This window comes from Nelumbo nucifera, chromosome 1 (genome assembly GCF_055504915.1).
Source record: "Nelumbo nucifera cultivar China Antique chromosome 1, China Antique-T2T, whole genome shotgun sequence".
Lineage (NCBI taxonomy): Eukaryota > Viridiplantae > Streptophyta > Magnoliopsida > Proteales > Nelumbonaceae > Nelumbo > Nelumbo nucifera.
The window spans coordinates 18,057,957-18,075,912 of NC_142649.1; the positions used below are offsets into that span (position 1 = coordinate 18,057,957).

The following is a 17,956-nucleotide window of genomic DNA, read 5'->3' on the forward strand; positions in this document are numbered from 1 at the left end:
GAAGTGAAAAAATGACAATTTTTTCTCTGAATTGCCACAACCACCCTAAGAAAATCTTTCAGTAAAGAAATCAAAATCATTCAAATGCCACGTAGACATATCTCTAATTTTCCATCAACCAAGTTTTTGGCAGAAAGTGGCGGAAAAACAAACGCACCGCAATGAATTGCTTCTCTAATTTTGTGTCCACGTTATGATGAGGGGAGGTCGACCCGGCCGAGCGGTTAGCTTGCACAGCCCATGTGACGAGTGACGATAGGACTACAGAACTCAAGTCAGGAGCTGTCCTCCGCCGGTCCGCCCGCCCCGCCGCTCCGGATTGAAGCTCCACGTCTTGCTTACGTCGATGCTCATAATAATTCGGCGAATTAAATATTAATATTTTGGCCTTTTTTTCTGCGAAAGAAATGAAAAAGGGTGGTAGATGTGTAGAATCAATGTAGATGAGAGACATTGAAGCACCTCGAGGTTGATTGGGTACACCGTAACACGAAGCAAGCAACAATGGCGGAAAACGAAAATACAAGGCTTCTCCAGTTCGCGCCCTTTCAGAGCGCCGTAGACGAGGGTTTTTGGAGGAGACTGTCTTCTCTCAAGCTCGACACCTTAGGGATTGACCAATCGCCCATCGCCATCACCGGCAAGTTCCCATATGCTTTTTCCTTTTTCTCCTCATTCGTTTCGGATTCTTCATTTGGTGAAACAATTCCCATCTGCACTGAGTCTTCTTCTAATTTACGTGTAGAATTTTCTTTCTTGCGTTCAATTATGACTGGAATTTGTTATTATTATCGCCTGCAAAATTCTTGATTTTATCATATTCTCTCTGTAGGTCTGTCTTATCTTGCTTTTCAGAAGCTCTCAATTATATATATATACATATATAGCTTTGAAGACACCTAGCAATTTTATGGATGTTGGAAAGTGGCGAATTTCGAACTATTCTGCTTGAAAGTCGAACTGAAGGAAAACTTTATTTGATTTGTTTAGTCCAAGATCCAGTACCACCTTCCACCTGAAAAAAGGTTAAGGAGAGATTTTATGTTCATTCTGCTATTTAAGACCATTACATATTCAAGTTGTGAGTCTGACATTGATAGAAATCTGTTTTAGGAATTGATAGGGTTTTGTTTCTGAACAAAATTATTATGGATAAATGGCAACGAGTATTCTAAACTAGATAATTCACTGATAGAGTAAATGAATCCTACTTGCCAATGTCACAAGCTAGGGAAGGACTTAAGCCTTCAATTATTGGAATCAAGCACTAGGTTTTCATTGTCAAATACATTTGGAAAAACAAAATTGAGGTGCACACATCGTCTTAGAGCATTATCTTTATACTAGTTCAAATAGTCGGACTTGGACCTCAAACCTCTATAAATGGGTTCAGTTTGTAGCCTTGGTTTATTTGAAGTAACTATATCACTCATCTTTTATTGCCCAAACTAGAATGTAAAATCTTAAAGCTTATACAGGTCATGCCTCTCTTGCCTTGTGAAGCACTTCTTTCTTCCAGACTCACTAAACCTCTTAAATATTTGTTTATTCCTGCTTTGGATGCTTTTGTGACTTACTATTGTATATTCTAACTTCTAAGACATGTGTCACCTGTGTGAACAGGTTTTTATGCACCATGTTCACATGCTCAAGTTTCAAATCATTTAACACTTATTGCTGAATCTTTGCCCCATGAACCAAGTGGACAATCATCAGCATCAGCAGTAACTCGTGGCAACAGGAACAGGTGCCCTGTACCAGGCATACTTTACAACACAAACACACTGGAAAGTTTCCATGGCCTAGATAAACAGAGATTGTTGAAAGCAGAGGCAAAGAAGGTACCCCTCTTCCAGTATAGGTTTTTATTTATTTCTATGTATTTCTATTTGGAAGTATGAATTGGTAACCTTCATGCAATGCCTCCCTTCTGCAAACAATCCTGTGATGTAGCACTACAACATCACTTAATAATGTAACTGAAGAAAAAGTTACTAACCAAAATGTATTTAGAAATCTGACACCGAATGGTAATGCTTCTTTATCATCAGATTTGGGATGACATCTGTTCTGGAAAAGCAGAGGAGGATGGTGCAGTGCTATCCAGATTCCTTCTAATCTCATTTGCTGACCTAAAAAAGTGGAGATTCCATTACTGGTTTGCCTTTCCTGCCCTGGTGCTTGATCCTCCAGCGACATTGATTGATTTGCAGCCAGCTTCGCAGTATTTCAGTTTAGAGGAGGTGCCAAAGAGGATAAATATTTTCTATGATTTGGTTCAGTTAGTCATTTTAGTTGTTTTTTTGTATCCTTTCTGATGTCAGTATTATTCATACAGGCAGAATCTCTGTCAGCAGCTTGTAATGCACGGCGTACATCAAGTGTAATGGCAGGTTGATCTGTTTGTTGTGTTATATCTGCTTTGGTTAATTCAATATAATGTTTAGCTCTGCTATTTCTTTCCAGGAGGCTAACTCACTAATTTTACTGCAGATGTACCATTCTTTCTAGTTACTATATCTTCAAATTCACATGCCACAGTTAGGCCATTAAAAGATTGGGAAGCCTGCAAGGGTGATGGCCAAAAGGTTTGTCCATGAAACCATCAGAGTTCTATGGATTTTGTATGTTAACTATTCTTGATATTGAGTAATATTTAAATAGCCCCTCTTGCAAAGTTATATGCAACCATAAATTTGTGTTTATAAGGTTTATCTAAGGTTACTGTGAAATGTAAATTTGTACCCATCTCTTCTTGAGTCATTACAATTGGTACTTGGCTGCCTGCAGATTCTTTTTGGTTTCTATGATCCATGCCATCTCCCTAATAATCCCGGTTGGCCTCTTCGTAACTTTCTTGCACTTATATGTTCAAGGTGGAATCTAGAGAAGGTTCGCTTTCTCTGCTATCGAGAGCAACATGGCTATGCAGATTTGGGTTTGTCCCTTGTTGGTGAAGTTTTGCTTTCAGTTCCACAAGGTAGAGCAGTGGAAAATGGGTAATGGCTCTCTTCTAATGAATATTCTCTTTCTGTGTAGTTTGAATTGGCTTATATCACCAATACTCTTCAATTCGTGGATTATTTGTTTAGGTTGGAGAGACCATCAGTCTATACCTAATGCCGTGGGATGGGAACTAAACAGAGGCAAGAAGATTTCCAGGTGTATAAGGCTTGCTGAATCCATGGATCCAATGAGGTAAACAGTTTGTGTATTCACTAGCTAAAGGCTTCATTTTTCAGTAACCGTATTGAGCAATTACAGAAATTGTTCACAGGTTGGCCATTTCTGCAGCAGATCTGAATTTAAAACTCATGAGATGGCGTGCTTTGCCATCTTTAAACCTAAACATCCTGTCAACTACCAGGTGCCTTCTCTTAGGAGCAGGGACACTTGGGTGCCAGGTTGCTCGTATGCTCATGGTGAGTATTCAAAAGGCAGTAGGTAAACTGTTCCAATTTTTCCAATGGTTAGCTGATGCAAGATTATATCCACCTGCAGGCTTGGGGTGTCCGGAAAATTACACTACTTGACAGTGGTCGGGTGGCTATGTCTAATCCATTAAGGCAGTCTCTGTATACCTTCAATGACTGCCTCAATAGTGGTGATTTAAAAGCCATGGCAGCAGCTAGAAGTCTCAAGCAAATATTTCCAGCTGTGGTGATTTTCTTTAGCTTGTCAATCTTTGTAGACCTGTCCAACATTTGGAAGGGTGTTTATTTCTCAATCCAAGCATCTATGCTGTACTTTGCAGGAAGCTGAAGGCATTGTAATGGCAATACCAATGCCTGGACACCCAGTGACAGCTCAAGAAGAAGGTAGTGTGGTTGAAGATTGCAAACGTCTTCAAGATTTAATTATTTCTCATGATGCAGTTTTCTTGTTGACTGATACAAGGGAAAGTCGATGGCTTCCAACACTTTTTTGTTCCAATGCCAATAAGGTTGATTACATTAGTTTCTTTTATTTTCTGTCTTTTCCATGAACTTTGTATTTTCATGGTTATTGCATCAGATGTAGTCTTTTAAAAGGAAAGAGAAACCACCACTTTTTTGGATATTTCATCTTGCATTTGTTATGAAGAAGAGACGATAGAATTCAGATCCAGCAGACTTGAATGATAAACTTAAACTTTATTTAACGGTATGGTAATCATTTATTTCATTTGCAGATAACTATAACTGCAGCTTTAGGATTTGACAGCTTTGTAGTTATGCGTCACGGAGCTGGTCCTTTCGGTTCTAGTAGTGACTATAAAAGTGAAGATGAAAATACCTTGGCAACTTCTATGGCCAACTTATCCCCATCAGAAGATGGACACAGGCAGTTAGGTTGTTACTTCTGCAATGATGTGGTTGCTCCTATTGATGTAATTATCCTGAAATCCCAATGTATTACACCCATTTCATAGTGGTAATATTAATCTTAGCAATAATTCTTTGGTTCATTGCAGTCAACTGCTAACCGCACATTGGATCAGCAATGTACTGTTACACGACCAGGACTTGCTCCCATTGCTTCTACCCTTGCTGTTGAGCTGTTGGTGGGAATTTTACATCACCCCAATGGGTAAATCATTAAGAACTACTTACATAATGAATAGTTGAATTTCTTGGCGATGGCACAGATCACATGTAGTTTTGGTTATTGTAACATGTTGGATTTTGCATTTTATTTGCTTTCACATTCTTACTGATAGTCTGGTGTTGGACTGGGTTTCTACAGGATACTTGCCCCAGGTGAGGTTGCCAGCTCCAATGGTGGGGGGAGTAGTGAACAACCTCTTGGTATTTTACCCCATCAGATCCGTGGTTCCCTCTCTCAATTCTCTCAGATGACTCTTGTTGGTCACTCCTCTAGCAGTTGTACAGCCTGTAGCAGTTCTGTAAGTATTCCAGCTTATTTTATTGCTATCTAAACTAAGGGTTGAGACAAAGATTTTCATTTCAAATGCTAAGTGTGACATTTTGCATCAATATACATATCAGAGTCAGAACCTGACAAGTAAATGAAGTGTCATGTATGTAAACTTTTGTTGAGGAAAAAAGAAACAGGATAGATTTTTAGGGTTGGTACCTGTTTCGACTAGTGCTACAGTAGTTCGAACCAGGAAGAGAAGAAGAAGAAGAAGGGTCTGTCGAAATCTGATGGATTACCCATACAGTCGACCCCCTTAATCTATATTAGACTCTAATAATCTTTACAAAGACAAAAATGCCCATAAGTGTGGGGCAGAGTGACTCTAATAACACTGCCACATAAGCAAGCTACTTAACAAACATAAGAAGACTAAACTATCCCTATTCAGCACACTTTAACACTCCCCCTCAAGCTGGAGAATATATGTCATATAATCCCAGCTTGTTACATAGATAATTCACTTTCCCTGAACTTAGAGCTTTTGTAAACAAATCTGCCCACTGGTCATTCGAGCCCACATGTTCTGTATTTATTTCTCCAGCAAGAACCTTCTCTCTCACAAAGTGACAATCAACCTCTATGTGCTTTGTTCTCTCATGAAAGACAGGATTGGATGAGATATGGAGTGCAGCTTGGTTATCACAGTATAATCTCATAGGTTTATCCATGTGAAACCCAATTTCTTGTAGGAGATTCCTCAACCACACTAATTCACAAGTAGTGTGAGCCATGGCCCTATATTCAGCTTCAGCACTGCTTCTGGCCACAACCGTCTGCTTTTTACTCTTCCATGTCACAAGATTTCCTCCAAGAAATGTGCAATAGCCTGTAGTAGATCTTCTGTCATTCACTGAGCCTGCCCAGTCTGCATCTGTATACCCAACTACTTCAAGTTTCCCCCCTGGTTTATACAATAGCCCACGGCCTGGAGCTCCTTTCAGATACCTCACAATTCTAAGAATTGCATCCCAGTGAGGTATACGAGGGTTCTACATGAATTGGCTCAGCACACTGACTACAAAGGAGATGTCGGGTCTCGTGATAGTCAAATAGTTCAGCTTTCCCACTAGTCGTCTATACCTTCCAGGATCTTCAAATACTTCTCCTGTATCACTGCTCAACTTAACATTTGGTTCCATAGGGGTCTCAGTCGGTTTTGCACCTAACAGTCCTGTTTCTTCCAATAGATCAAGGACATATTTCCTTTGGCACATATTTACACCTTGTTTTGACCTGACAACTTCTTTTCCCAAGAAATACTTTAATGTTCCAAGGTCTTTTGTTTGAAAATGATTTTGCAGAAATACCTTTAGTTTGCTAATCCTCAATTTATCACTACTAGTGATGACAATATCATCTACATAGACCACTAATAAAATCTTCCTAGCTTCTGAGTCATAGCTGAACACTGAGTGATCAACCTGACATTGCTTCATTCCAAAACTCTTCACCACTTCGTTGAACTTCCCAAACCAAGCACGTGGAGATTGCTTCAACCCATAAATTGCCTTATTCAGTTTGCACACCTTACCAACCTCCCCCTGAGCAACAAACCCAGGTGGTTGCTCCATATGTACCTCCTTCACCAGATCACCATGGAGGAAGGCATTCTTTATGTCAAGTTGAAAGAGAGGCCAATCATACATAACTGCCAAGGAAATTAGTACACGAACAGAACCAATTTTAGCCACCGGAGAGAATGTCTCCATGTAGTCCACTCCATACAACTGTGAGTAATCTTTAGCAACAAGTCTGGGCTTCAGACGCTCCACACTACCATCTGGCAAGTATTTCACAGTATACACCCATTTACAACCCACAGCATGCTTATCAAGTGGGAGAGTAGTAAGTTCCCACGTTTGAGTATGTTGAAGAGCAGAAAGTTCCTCCTCCATTGCCCGCCGCCATCTAGGTGAACTAAGAGCTTCTTGAACATTGTTAGGTATGGAAATAGAGGACAAAAGTGAAACAAACTGGCGATGTGAGGTAGAAAGACGAGATAATGAAACAAAATTGGAAATGGGATAGAGGGTAGAACTGCGTTTACCTTTCCGTAAGGCAATAGGTAGGTTAAGGTCTGAAGATTCAACAATAGAAGCCATGAGAGGATCCGCAGATGAGGTAGAAGCCGGAGGAGGGGCCGGTGTCGTTCGACGTGTATACACTTGTCGGATCGGTGGTCGTTCAATGGTGACCTGCACTGGATGAGGTGATGAGTCTACTCCAACAACAGCCTTTGGAACTGGATCACTGACAGGAAGAGGAAGAGAAGGGAAGGGTGAAGACAAGGGTGCTTCATGACTGGAGAAGAAGGGTACAGACTCAAAAAAGGTGACATCAGGGCAGACATAGCACTTTCGGGTAATGGGATTATAACACTTGTACCCTTTTTGAGTCCGAGAGTAGCCAAGGAAGACACATTTAATTGAGCGTGCATCTAGCTTGTCTATTCTAGGACTCAGATTGTGGACAAAGCACACACAACCAAAGACACGGGGAGTTAAAGGAAACGAAGATAAAGTGGGAAACAAGATAGAGAAGGGGGACCGACCATGAAGAATAAAAGAGGGCATCCGATTAATGAGAAAACATGCAGTGAATACAGCATCACTCCAAAACCGTTTAGGAACATTCATGTGGTGAAGCATAGACCGAGCAGTTTCAAGAAGCTGACGATTCTTCCGTTCAGCCACCCCATTTTGTTGAGGGGTGAAAGCACATGAGGTCTAATGAATAATGTCATGTTGTTCTAAATACTGTTGAAATGAAGTAAGAAAGTATTCACGACCATTATCTGAACGGAGAACTTTGATTGGAACACCAAATTGTGTGCGTATTTCAGCATGGAATTTTTGAAAAATGGAAAATAATTCACTTTTTTCTTTCATTAAGTAAATCCATGTCATTCTTGAACAATCATCAATAAAGGAGACAAAATACTTGTACCCATTATAAGACTCTATTTTGATTGGATCCCAAACATCTGAATGAACCAAAGAAAATGACTCAACATATGACTCTCAACATTTGGACTGAAGGACACACGACGTTGTTTACCAAACTGACATGACTCACATTGTAAAACCGACAACTGACTCAATGACAGAGCCAACATCTTGAGAACCTTGAGAGATGGATGTCCCAGTCGGCAATGCCATTGTAGAGGAGTAAGGGAAGTCTGAAGTGCAATTGAAGATCCACCACCGTCAAGGTAATACAATCCACCAGCTTCATGCCCCCCACCAATTTTCTTCCCCGTCTTGAGATCCTGAAAAACACAAGTGGAAGAAAAGAAGGTAACAGAACAGTTAAGAGCTTTGGTTATTTTATTAACAGACATAAGATTGAATGAAAACTTAGGTACATATAAAACAGATGATAAGGGGACAGAAGCCATGTCAATATTACCAACACCACAGATGGGAGATGAGGACCCATTGGCAAGTGTAACAGTTTGTGATGTGGATGTTTCAGAAAGAGAAGAGAACACACCTGGAGTCCCGGTCATATGATCTGAGGCTCCAGAGTCAATAATCCAAGAAGGAGTTTTAGATGACATGCAAGCAATACCTGATTGGGCAAGTGTGGCAGTGGTATGCCGTGAAGTAGTTTGAAGGAACCGTTCATACTCATCACGCGGTACACTCACCATCTCCCTCCCAGAAGTAGATGTAGATGTGGGAGGAGTTCGGTCTGCCAGTTTACTGTCACTGATATCAACCTCGCCTGCTACACCATGATTAGCCCATTTAGAGGGAGGGCCATGTAGGTCATAACAGAAATTCACTGTGTGTCCTTCCTTACCACAATGAGTACACTTCCTTGTAGAGTTATTTTTTCCTCTGCCACGGCCTCCCCCTGAGTCACGGCCACCCCGACCATCATGGAATTGCCACGGCCTCCTCTGGGAGCATGACTACCCCTCTTGTACTATGTCCACCTCCTCTAGCTGTCACAAGTGCTGATCTATCAGACTGTGTGGGGTTCTCAGTCTGTCCCAAAGAAATTCTACGAAGCCGTGAGAATACTTCCTCAAGTGTAGGAAGAGTAGAGCCCCCCAATGTTTGGGCTCTAACTGGTTCATATTCCGACTTCAACCCCACTAAAAATCTTGTAACATCTAGTTGTTCCCTTTGCTATTGTTGAACTTTAATATCTGGAGTGAGGGGATAATAGACATTGAGATCATTCCTTATATTCTTCATGCAGGCATAGTACTCTTCTAGTGTTTTGGTTCCTTGTTGTAAATCAAAGTACTCCTGATAAAGCTGATATACTCTTGTTGTGTTATCTTGTCCAGAATATAGCTTCTTAGCATGCTCCCATATATCCTTAGCCGTATCAAGGAACATGAAGTTGGCACTAATTTTGGGCTCTATACTATTCCATAGCCAAGTCATGATTTGAGCATCTTCTTGTTCCCAATCATCAAACCCTGGAGAGTCAACCGGTGACTTCTCATCTCTTACATGCTTTACTTTCTTTTTTGCCTTGAAAAAATGTCCACTGATTTAGCCCATGGAACATAGTTCTCCCCATTCAGCTTAATTGAGGTCATTTGTACCCCTAGGTAGTCGGGGGAAATTACCACACTAGGTTTCTGATCATTGTACCTATCTCCTATCGCTGTCATTGTACTCTTTCACAGTTGCCTCTAACCTTACTTCTAAGCTACAAGCCGATTGATGTTGTTCACAGTTTGATACTTCAGCACCTATTGCAGCCCCTAAGCACAACAGTGGGAGCACACACTTGTTATTATTCACACTACTGCTGACTTCACACACCTACGACCCACATAAGCATCAATTTACCACTCACTAATCACAAGTAGGCCCTCTTACAACCACTTAATAAAAAAATTTTGCATCACAAGCACCATAACACAGTCAAATCTGCTACACCCAATTCAGACTTGTTTAACACGCTTAAGAGGGCATTACACAACCACAAAGAGCTCGACAAGGTCACTGCATTCCACCTAACACCACTCGGCCATTTAAAGCAGTCCTAACACCACTCAACAACTCACAGCAGCCCTACACCATTTGGCTACTGCACACACAGCCCTTTCTAGGGCAACAATGAACCTAGTTCTCTAGGTTCCAATCAATACTAACAGCTTCTTGTAGGGTTTCTACCCAGAAATATCAGTAATGCTAGAAAAAGAGATAACCGACCTTCTTTTGAGAATATCAACCAACCATTCATTGCTGAAGTCACTTTCCTTGCTGAAGAAGGTTATGCGCCGCAGAGAGAAACGAGCTGTGATGTTTCTAACCTAGGGCGAACCAGTTCTCTCCATTGACTGACCAGAAACGAAGGAGAAGAGTCACGAACACTGTTGAGGTGCTTTACCAACTGAAGTAGGTCAGGAGCATGGCTTTGATACCATGTTTCGACTGGTGCTACAGTAGTCCGAACCAGGAATAGAAGAAGAAGAAGAAGAAGAGAAGAAGAAGAAGGGTCTGTCAAAAACTGATGGATTACCCATACAGTCGACCCCCTTAATCTATATTAGACTAATAATCTTTACAAAGACAAAAATGCAGAAGAGCAAGAGAGAAAAAATGCTGAGATGGTGCTTATGTGGCACCACCAATAAACGTTTACTGAATAAACATAAACGGAACCAAACACCCTGCAAGTGTTCATGCTACAAGGGTGATTAATTTATCTATTGAGGGGTCAATTTGCCTAAAGGGTACCCCACCTAGAACTCCTGTTGGCCGTCTGCTATACCACCCATGCGCTAAAAAATTTGTGCACCCCATGCATATGTGCATGTATCATATAGATAAAGTACAGGTTTTTTTTTACATGCATGTCAGTGCCTCCCTCTTGAAACTGTGAAATGAAGGCATGTTTATATTCAATTCTTTTCTGTTATTTTGGTCCAGAGTACTCAAATAATATTTTGCCTGTTTCAGGTGGTATCTGAATACAGGAATAGGGGGATGGACTTTATTCTTCAAGCTATTAACCACCCCGCATATTTAGAGGACCTCACAGGACTAACAGAGTTGATGAGGTCTGCAACCTCCTTTAAACTTGATTGGGATAATGAAACTGACAGCGATGATGATATTGCTGAGATATGACTTGCTCTTTTTTCCTCTTGGCAATTGTTCAAAACACAATAGGAAGTCGTCCCCTGTATATTTTCTTTGTAATATTTACAGTTGCCCTTGTAATCAGTTGTAGTGTTGTACAGATCTGCTCCTTATATTAAGCAAAGGCGCCTTCCTCTTTGTTGGAAATTCTGGCGGCATTTTTTTTCCATCCTTTGCCCTCAAAATTCACATTCTATGATTTAGTTCCAGAAGCACTGCCCTACTGAATCTGAAAACTTATGGGATTAGAGGGTTGTGAGATGTCATTAGAAGCATTGCCAAATTCTAGGTGGGGCAGAATTTAGTCTTTTTCTGTTAGTGGTGGTTATCAGAGCTTTTATTCACTTGTTAAGTCTTTGGAAATTGGAATTAGATGTTTCTCATTGAAATAAAGATTCGAAGAGATGCACTAATCAAGAGAGTTGCATGGCCACCATCTGAAGCTCGATAGGTCGAGCTCTATGAAGCATTACCATATAACTTGAATGACCCATGCCAGTGAGCCAGAGGAATTCGGATTTGATCCTCACAGAAATATTCCCAATTCCCAATGCACGGCTACAAGGGGCTGTGAGTACCAAATCTGATTTCGAAACAGAGACCCCAGACCCACTGCCGCAGTATCTGTAGTTCTATTCAGTAGTTCGATAAACAAAACCAATAGTTAACATTTCTCTTTTAAAGGCTTCTTTCCGGCTACCGCTATTAACAATTTAACATGGAATACCACGTGGTATTAAATCTTCTATTTATAGAAGAATAGGAAGACTTGAATGGAAAAGTCGTCAATTGCTGGTGAGATAATAGACCGTTGGGTTTCGTAAACCGTTAATGAGCATGGATTAACCTCTCGGACCATGTTGTTTCTAGGCTGCTGCCCATACGGAAAAGCCCAAGGCCGCAGCCACTCAGCCAGATTTGGTTGCTAACTTGCTATTGGTCCGGTTTGTCGTCTACCAAAATTACTATTATACGAGTTAAACACCTGAAATCAGAAGGATTTTTCACATTTTCGATCACTACATGGAAGCTTTTGAAAGTGATGTTAAATCGTTAATAGAAGAAACTTCTCTTCTTGACAATGGACGTTTCTCGTTGGCTGTTTTTGGTTTGAAAGAAAAGGTAGGACCAGGCCCTGGACTTGGTCTAATTGATCTCTAGTCCAAACAGTTGGGTCTTTGAGTGGCATGATGTATTCTACAGGTGGCATCAAGAAATACTCTACAGATCTCTATTTCTCTTCCGAGTATGTATACACACACACACCAATAACACCAACTGAAAGAGATGCAACTAAATCCAATATAGTTTTCCCAAATCCCAACTATTGGGAAGGTGCAATTTATGTAAAAATATGGAAATTGTTTTTGATCTCCATGAACTGATTAAATTCATCTTGTACAACATGAAGTAGGAGTTCTTCAACTTTACATGGCTCATCAAGTTTGGAAACATGATCAAGGATATACAGGAACAACAAATGCAGCTTGTAGTTAATGGAACATAAATATGCTCTCATAATAAAGAGTTAGCATAGGTTTATTTGATCTCACATATCAAGTGATCTTGGAGAACAACCACTGTTAATCGTGAGCTTGCTTTGTTGAGATCTCCTTACCATGAGAACACAGGTTCCACCATACCTTATCAAGACAAAAGATGAGCAGAACAGGGAGAATTATCAAGAGGCTAAACCATGGAACAAGGCAGAGAGTACAAGAGCATAAAAAGTAAATATTAGTTGAACAACCTCCTACCTCACTGTGCCATCTTTCGTGACATGTTTCAACAAATGTTGGGAAACCAAACTAAACATCCTTTTCTCCCTTCTGCCAAGTAACTGGAGGATGAACCACAGAGTTTGTGACTGCTTCCCCTGCTACACATTCCACCCTTTTGCTTTTGGCAGCCCGGATTTGATCTGCAAGTGAAACTGCTCTTCGCATTTTCTCTCTTCTTATAAACTCAAGATCCAATTTCTCAATAGTTGGATGATGACCATTCACCATATTCCTTTGCATGGAGATTTTAGCATCCATGGACTTCTTTTTGTGAATCTGGTTCCCCACAAACAGGTAATAGTATCAGTAAAACAAAAGATTGGTACATGCATGCATATATTTTTATGAGGGACAGAAAGAACCAAGCATATTAGTTCAAATGAGCTTAATGGCAATAACAACACAACTGGGCAGAGTGCTTAGTAAACAGAAAATATGAAAAGTATCCAGAATATATTGTACCATCTTGTGGCATAGGAGATCAACCATGAAGGATCCATCAAAGATCCCCCACCTTTCGGCATATACAAATTCACTTACTAAGATTTTCAACTTAAATAATTTGGATAAGAAATGTCTCTGTTGACCTAACCTTGGTCAGTCTCTCCTTGAGCTTTAACTCCTTTGAAATAGCCAACTCTTCTTTCTCCTCCTTTGATTTTCTCTGGATCTTTTTTTGTGTTTGTTCTCTAGCCTTTGGCTTCAGATCCCTCTCTTTTCTCTTTTGGGCAAGCCTTTCCATCTTTTCTGCTCTTGCCTTTGCTGCTCTCTCTGCTCTTAGTTTTGCAAGCTCCCTTGCCTTTGCCTTGTCTGCAGCCCACTGAAGCTGCTGGTTAGCCATCTCTGCTTTTATCTTGTCATAGCTATCCCAATCTAGTTCTTGTTGGTCATCTCCACCACTTCTTGCTGCTTCTGCTATGCTTTCTTCCCATTTTAAATAGAATTTCTCTTTTAAACGTGTCCATTTCAAGCGCTTCGCCCAAACCCTTCTCAGTGCACGGCCTATTCTTGCCTTGCTCAACTCACTGCAAGAGAAAATTGAGTATCAGTTCTTCAACCCAAGAATGAAAAGACCCATTTTCACTTCACCAGCCCACTGCTGCCCACCAAAGAAAAAAAAAAGTTCAATGATTTGTTGTCCAAAATCAACTCTCCCAACTTTTTGATTAATAGCCAACCACAATTTTTCCATAGAATATGACACAAGTATTGCTTCTGCTTCTAAAAGTGCACGTCTGGCCCAGTCAGCTGATTTGTTTGCCTAATAGACATAGAAGTGGCTTGATTTGGTTGAGTCATGAATCGACTTAAAGGGTGAAGCAAATTAGGTTGAAGGTCTTCAACTGACCTATCAACATCAGTATTTCAGATCTTTGATGGAGGAGAGCATACCTATGAGCATGTGGATATTCAGACATCTTCTTTCTCACCTGAAAATTATGAAAAAAAAAAACAAATTAGGCTTCCTTTTTCCTTTGGGGGGAGGGAAGAAGCATGAGGCTCAATGCACAAAGGAGCAAGGGATGCTATTTACCAGCTCTGTAATACCTCATACAAGGTGAAGAATAACAAAGTAGAGAACAAGAGTTAAATTTTGTTTGCTGTTTGTCAATTTATCCATTATTTACTTTGATTTACTTTGTTTACTGTCTGGCATTGTAGATTCAGACCATCCATTTTGATAAGGGAACATCCTGAATAAGTTATGTTTATAATATACTAATCCATGCCACCATACTCCCAACTTGTATCAAACTTTTCCCAATAAAAAATATCCCTTAAAGCTTCTTGATTTTTTTTTTCAAATAAGCAAGATTGCAAATGTACACACCTCTTGGCATCTGGCAGTGATTTTTTTATAGAAACATTTTCCATAGGAAAGCGAGTGATATGAAGAAATATGTTGACCCATTATGGGCTGCCACAGCTACCACAATGTGTATAAATTGAGGATAAGCATGATATCATCTTTTTGGTCTAAAACTGTCCTTGAAATAACGGCATGGGCTTGCATAGTCATTTCTACATTCAGGTAGGCAATATTTGTAAGCAGATAAAATAAAAGATAGACCTATTATTTGACATAGTTTCACCTACATCCACCAATAATATTTGTTGAACAACATCGCAGAACCAACTCATTCTTACATGACTTCACCTTAGGATCTCTCAAAGCTTCTATAGTTCTCTGCCTGATCAGCTCACGGGTCTCTGAAAGGAAAAGACAGTACCTCAAGCATTAACAAAATGAACAATTAAACTCTAACATAGGAGCTAGACTATGACTTTACCAGCAGTATGTTTCCGGCCTTTGTTCCATGGTATTCTCCCTTTGTTTGCTAGCCCTATCTTTCTTCTTCTTTGGGTTTCCTTGTGACTTTCATTGTTAATGCTACCTACAGAGGTTGAGTCACTATCAACCTGAATGCCCTCATTGAATATCTTCTTTAATGGCAGGCCTGTATTTGGTTGTGGTAGAAGATGTTTCCCAATCTCAGAAGCCTCTCTTGCACCAAGGCTGAGTTGCAACATTCCAGCAGAGTGCACTCTCTGGGAGTAATTAACAGATGCATATGTGCAATATATGTTCTTCATAAAAGCTGTTTGATTATTTGACTGCATTGCAATTGATGGGTACTGTGCACCCTCCACCAAGTAAGCATGTGGAGGTGGCCCCAACAGACTGTTCAGTACACAATTGAAATGTAAGTTTGGAATCAAAAACCTACTGGCTGAAAAATGCAGAAGTCAGATGCATTTCCATTAATACAAACTATCATCATTTGCTCCAGTGATAAGATAGTAAAAAAGGATATGCCAAACATCTTAAAAACGAAAAAAAAAACAAAACTGCATTTGTAGTAACCTTATCTTTTCAAAAATATGCTTTCTCTTATTTACAGTAATCTTATCTATTCAAAAGGATGTGCAAATGTGTATGCATGCAAATACATGTGTATACACAAGGATAGATATTTTTGTGTGTCCATACACAGTGCATATGCATAAAATAGAATATGTGGTATATATGCATATCACCATAAACATTCCAATTGTTACTATGGCCTCAAGTTGGACAGACTGACACAAGAATCATAAAATTATGAAGCTACTTACATATCAGCAGTAAATTTTCAACATCCAATCATCTTTATGGAGGAAATGAAACTGAAGAGATTCACTGGAACAATATTTTGGCATTTGACAAGTTTACGCGAACACAAGTTGAACAAATAAATATCAAAAGAACTGCTAATCAAATCAGTAACCATAAATTCAATAATTGTTCATTCAGTTGAGTTGTCAATAAAAATGAGATAACTCAAAAAATCATTTCTTTATCAGAAACAGATCCATATAACCCTCCCAAGACCCTAGATATCTGGACCAACATTGGGCGATGGCCTTTTTAAACATCAGTATAATTGTATAAAGGGAAAAGGAAAGTAAAATGATAAATGAAAAGCAGTTCTATGCTACTAGCAGCTAGCAACCTCTAACAAAACGAGCCATATTACCATATTTACAATTTACCTACCCCCAAGTGCAGGTTCCCAATATAGATTGCTCTAGTCAGACACCAAATTTGTTGACCTATGAATCCAGGTATTCAGCCTGAATGCCAGGAACTTTGCATCTCTAATGGTGTAGAGATGCAGCCAAGGAATAGAGAGCTCTTCTCCAATTCAGCCTATCACCATTTGGGAGTTGCCATAAATTTTCAGTAATGAATATAACTTTGGTCGTATTGAAGCTCTATCCCAATTGGACCAAGGTAGATTAGCAATATTTCACCATCTATGTTTCTAATTACTTCCCTAATACCAGATGTTCCTGGATATCCCAAGCTACAATCATCAAAATTGAGTTTTACAAAGCTCACTTGAGGAGGGGACCAAGGAAAAAGAACCGTAGTTTCTTTTAGTTGACTTAGAAGTCACCACATTACACCCCCTCAAAATGTCATTAATGCTAAAGCAGGATAGTTTATACAATCATAAGATCGTGATTATGATAAGTTTAAGCATAGAACACATGAGATGGAGTTGTCAAACATCGAGTTCCACTAGCCTCCATGTATATCACATGCCAACTATGCCATTATATTCACAAATGTAAAGAGGGAACTAAGTTCCCTTACTTCTTCAATTAATTAAATATGCAGATTGAACACGATACTGAAATCCCAGAACCATTTCAACTCACGTCCAATTCTCATCAACTCTGGCTGAGCTTTAATAAAGGAGAATTTCTCTTGTCTAAAATTGGGCGATTTTTTTTTTTTTTTGATAATTTTGACATTAGACGATATCCTATGTCGTTTCTAATTTCTAAACAATTATAATCCACACTAAGTAATCGATCAAAAAAGATAGGCTACCACGAAGAAGATTTTAAGAACCTGGATGGATTAAAGGTACAATTCTACACCCCCAACAATTAGAAAACACATTGCATTGGGTAGTTAAGCAATTCCATTGATGAATCCTGACCATACTCAATTACATTCTTCCACCCCACCAAAAAGGAGAAGGGAAGTAACAGAAACAAGAAAACAAGCCACTGAAATGATGGATTATTCACTAATCTGAAGAAAAGTTTCCCAATGTCTTGAAGAAGTACAGAAAAAAAAAAAAAAAAAAAAAAAAACTTTTCAGGGCCACCCATTTCAGGAGACGAGTGAGCTCACGAGACTTGTAGCAAATATAACTAAATAAGCAACATCTCCCGAAAATAAAACTTACCCTCGAAAACAAAAACAGAAATCTGAAGCTAAGACGCAGAGAAGGAAGCACTAGACTGTGAAGAGTGAGACGCAGAAACTTACAGGCGAGGGAATGGCAATTCAGGGATGGCTTGATTCACAACATGAAGAGTTGTTTGTAGAGTCATTTGCACACAAACATCAAAGCGAAACTATTCGACGATTTTAACTCCCATTGCTAAGATAATGGCACTCTGTCGAGGATGATGGAATTTTGGAGGAATTCTTTCTGGTGCTTTGTCTTTCGACCAGATAAAAAAAGAAGGCAATGGAAAATCTGGTGTAATTCTTTGGTGTATGATATCCCACCAAAAAAAGATTATGTAAGGGTGAACTGGGTCCATCTTTGAAATATCAGGCGGGTAATCGGATGCAAG

The 17,956-nt window shown here is 39.7% G+C and overlaps 2 protein-coding genes across 2 annotated transcripts; one reads left to right on the forward strand and one right to left on the reverse strand.

Moving 5' to 3' along the window:
- Positions 1 to 209: 209 nt before the first annotated feature.
- Positions 210 to 11,202, forward strand: LOC104612141 (ubiquitin-like modifier-activating enzyme atg7). Its single transcript, XM_010279462.3, has 14 exons — positions 210 to 640; positions 1,624 to 1,841; positions 2,052 to 2,243; positions 2,339 to 2,393; positions 2,494 to 2,588; positions 2,791 to 2,980; positions 3,093 to 3,198; positions 3,278 to 3,422; positions 3,502 to 3,660; positions 3,755 to 3,943; positions 4,172 to 4,369; positions 4,454 to 4,569; positions 4,726 to 4,885; positions 10,851 to 11,202. The coding sequence occupies exons 1-14, from the start codon at positions 505 to 507 to the stop codon at positions 11,019 to 11,021; spliced, it is 2,130 nt and encodes a 709-aa protein (XP_010277764.1). The 5' UTR covers positions 210 to 504; the 3' UTR covers positions 11,022 to 11,202.
- Positions 11,203 to 12,338: 1,136 nt separating this feature from the next.
- On the reverse strand, positions 12,339 to 17,875 carry LOC104612140 (histone-lysine N-methyltransferase, H3 lysine-79 specific-like protein). The gene is made up of 7 exons (XM_010279461.3): positions 17,643 to 17,875; positions 15,106 to 15,497; positions 14,973 to 15,025; positions 14,207 to 14,244; positions 13,407 to 13,839; positions 12,791 to 13,090; positions 12,339 to 12,676 (listed from the first exon to the last, which is right to left on the reverse strand). Exons 1-6 carry the CDS (start codon positions 17,705 to 17,707, stop codon positions 12,842 to 12,844), a joined length of 1,230 nt encoding a protein of 409 aa, XP_010277763.1. The 5' UTR covers positions 17,708 to 17,875; the 3' UTR covers positions 12,339 to 12,676; positions 12,791 to 12,841.
- Positions 17,876 to 17,956: the final 81 nt, after the last annotated feature.

Bases quoted from the DNA above. Each gene is read 5' to 3' on its own strand.
- LOC104612141 (XM_010279462.3), top strand. From the start codon at position 505: ATGGCGGAAAACGAAAATACAAGGCTTCTCCAGTTCGCGCCCTTTCAG. The intron at 1,842-2,051 runs GTACCCCTCTTC...CTTTATCATCAG, and splicing joins TGAAAGCAGAGGCAAAGAAG to ATTTGGGATGACATCTGTTC. The intron at 3,199-3,277 runs GTAAACAGTTTG...AATTGTTCACAG, and splicing joins GAATCCATGGATCCAATGAG to GTTGGCCATTTCTGCAGCAG.
- LOC104612140 (XM_010279461.3), bottom strand. From the start codon at position 17,707: ATGACTCTACAAACAACTCTTCATGTTGTGAATCAAGCCATCCCTGAA. The intron at 14,245-14,972 runs GTGAAGTCATGT...CATAATTTTCAG, and splicing joins AAGCTTTGAGAGATCCTAAG to GTGAGAAAGAAGATGTCTGA. The intron at 13,840-14,206 runs GTATGCTCTCCT...TTTCTCTTGCAG, and splicing joins GAATATCCACATGCTCATAG to TGAGTTGAGCAAGGCAAGAA.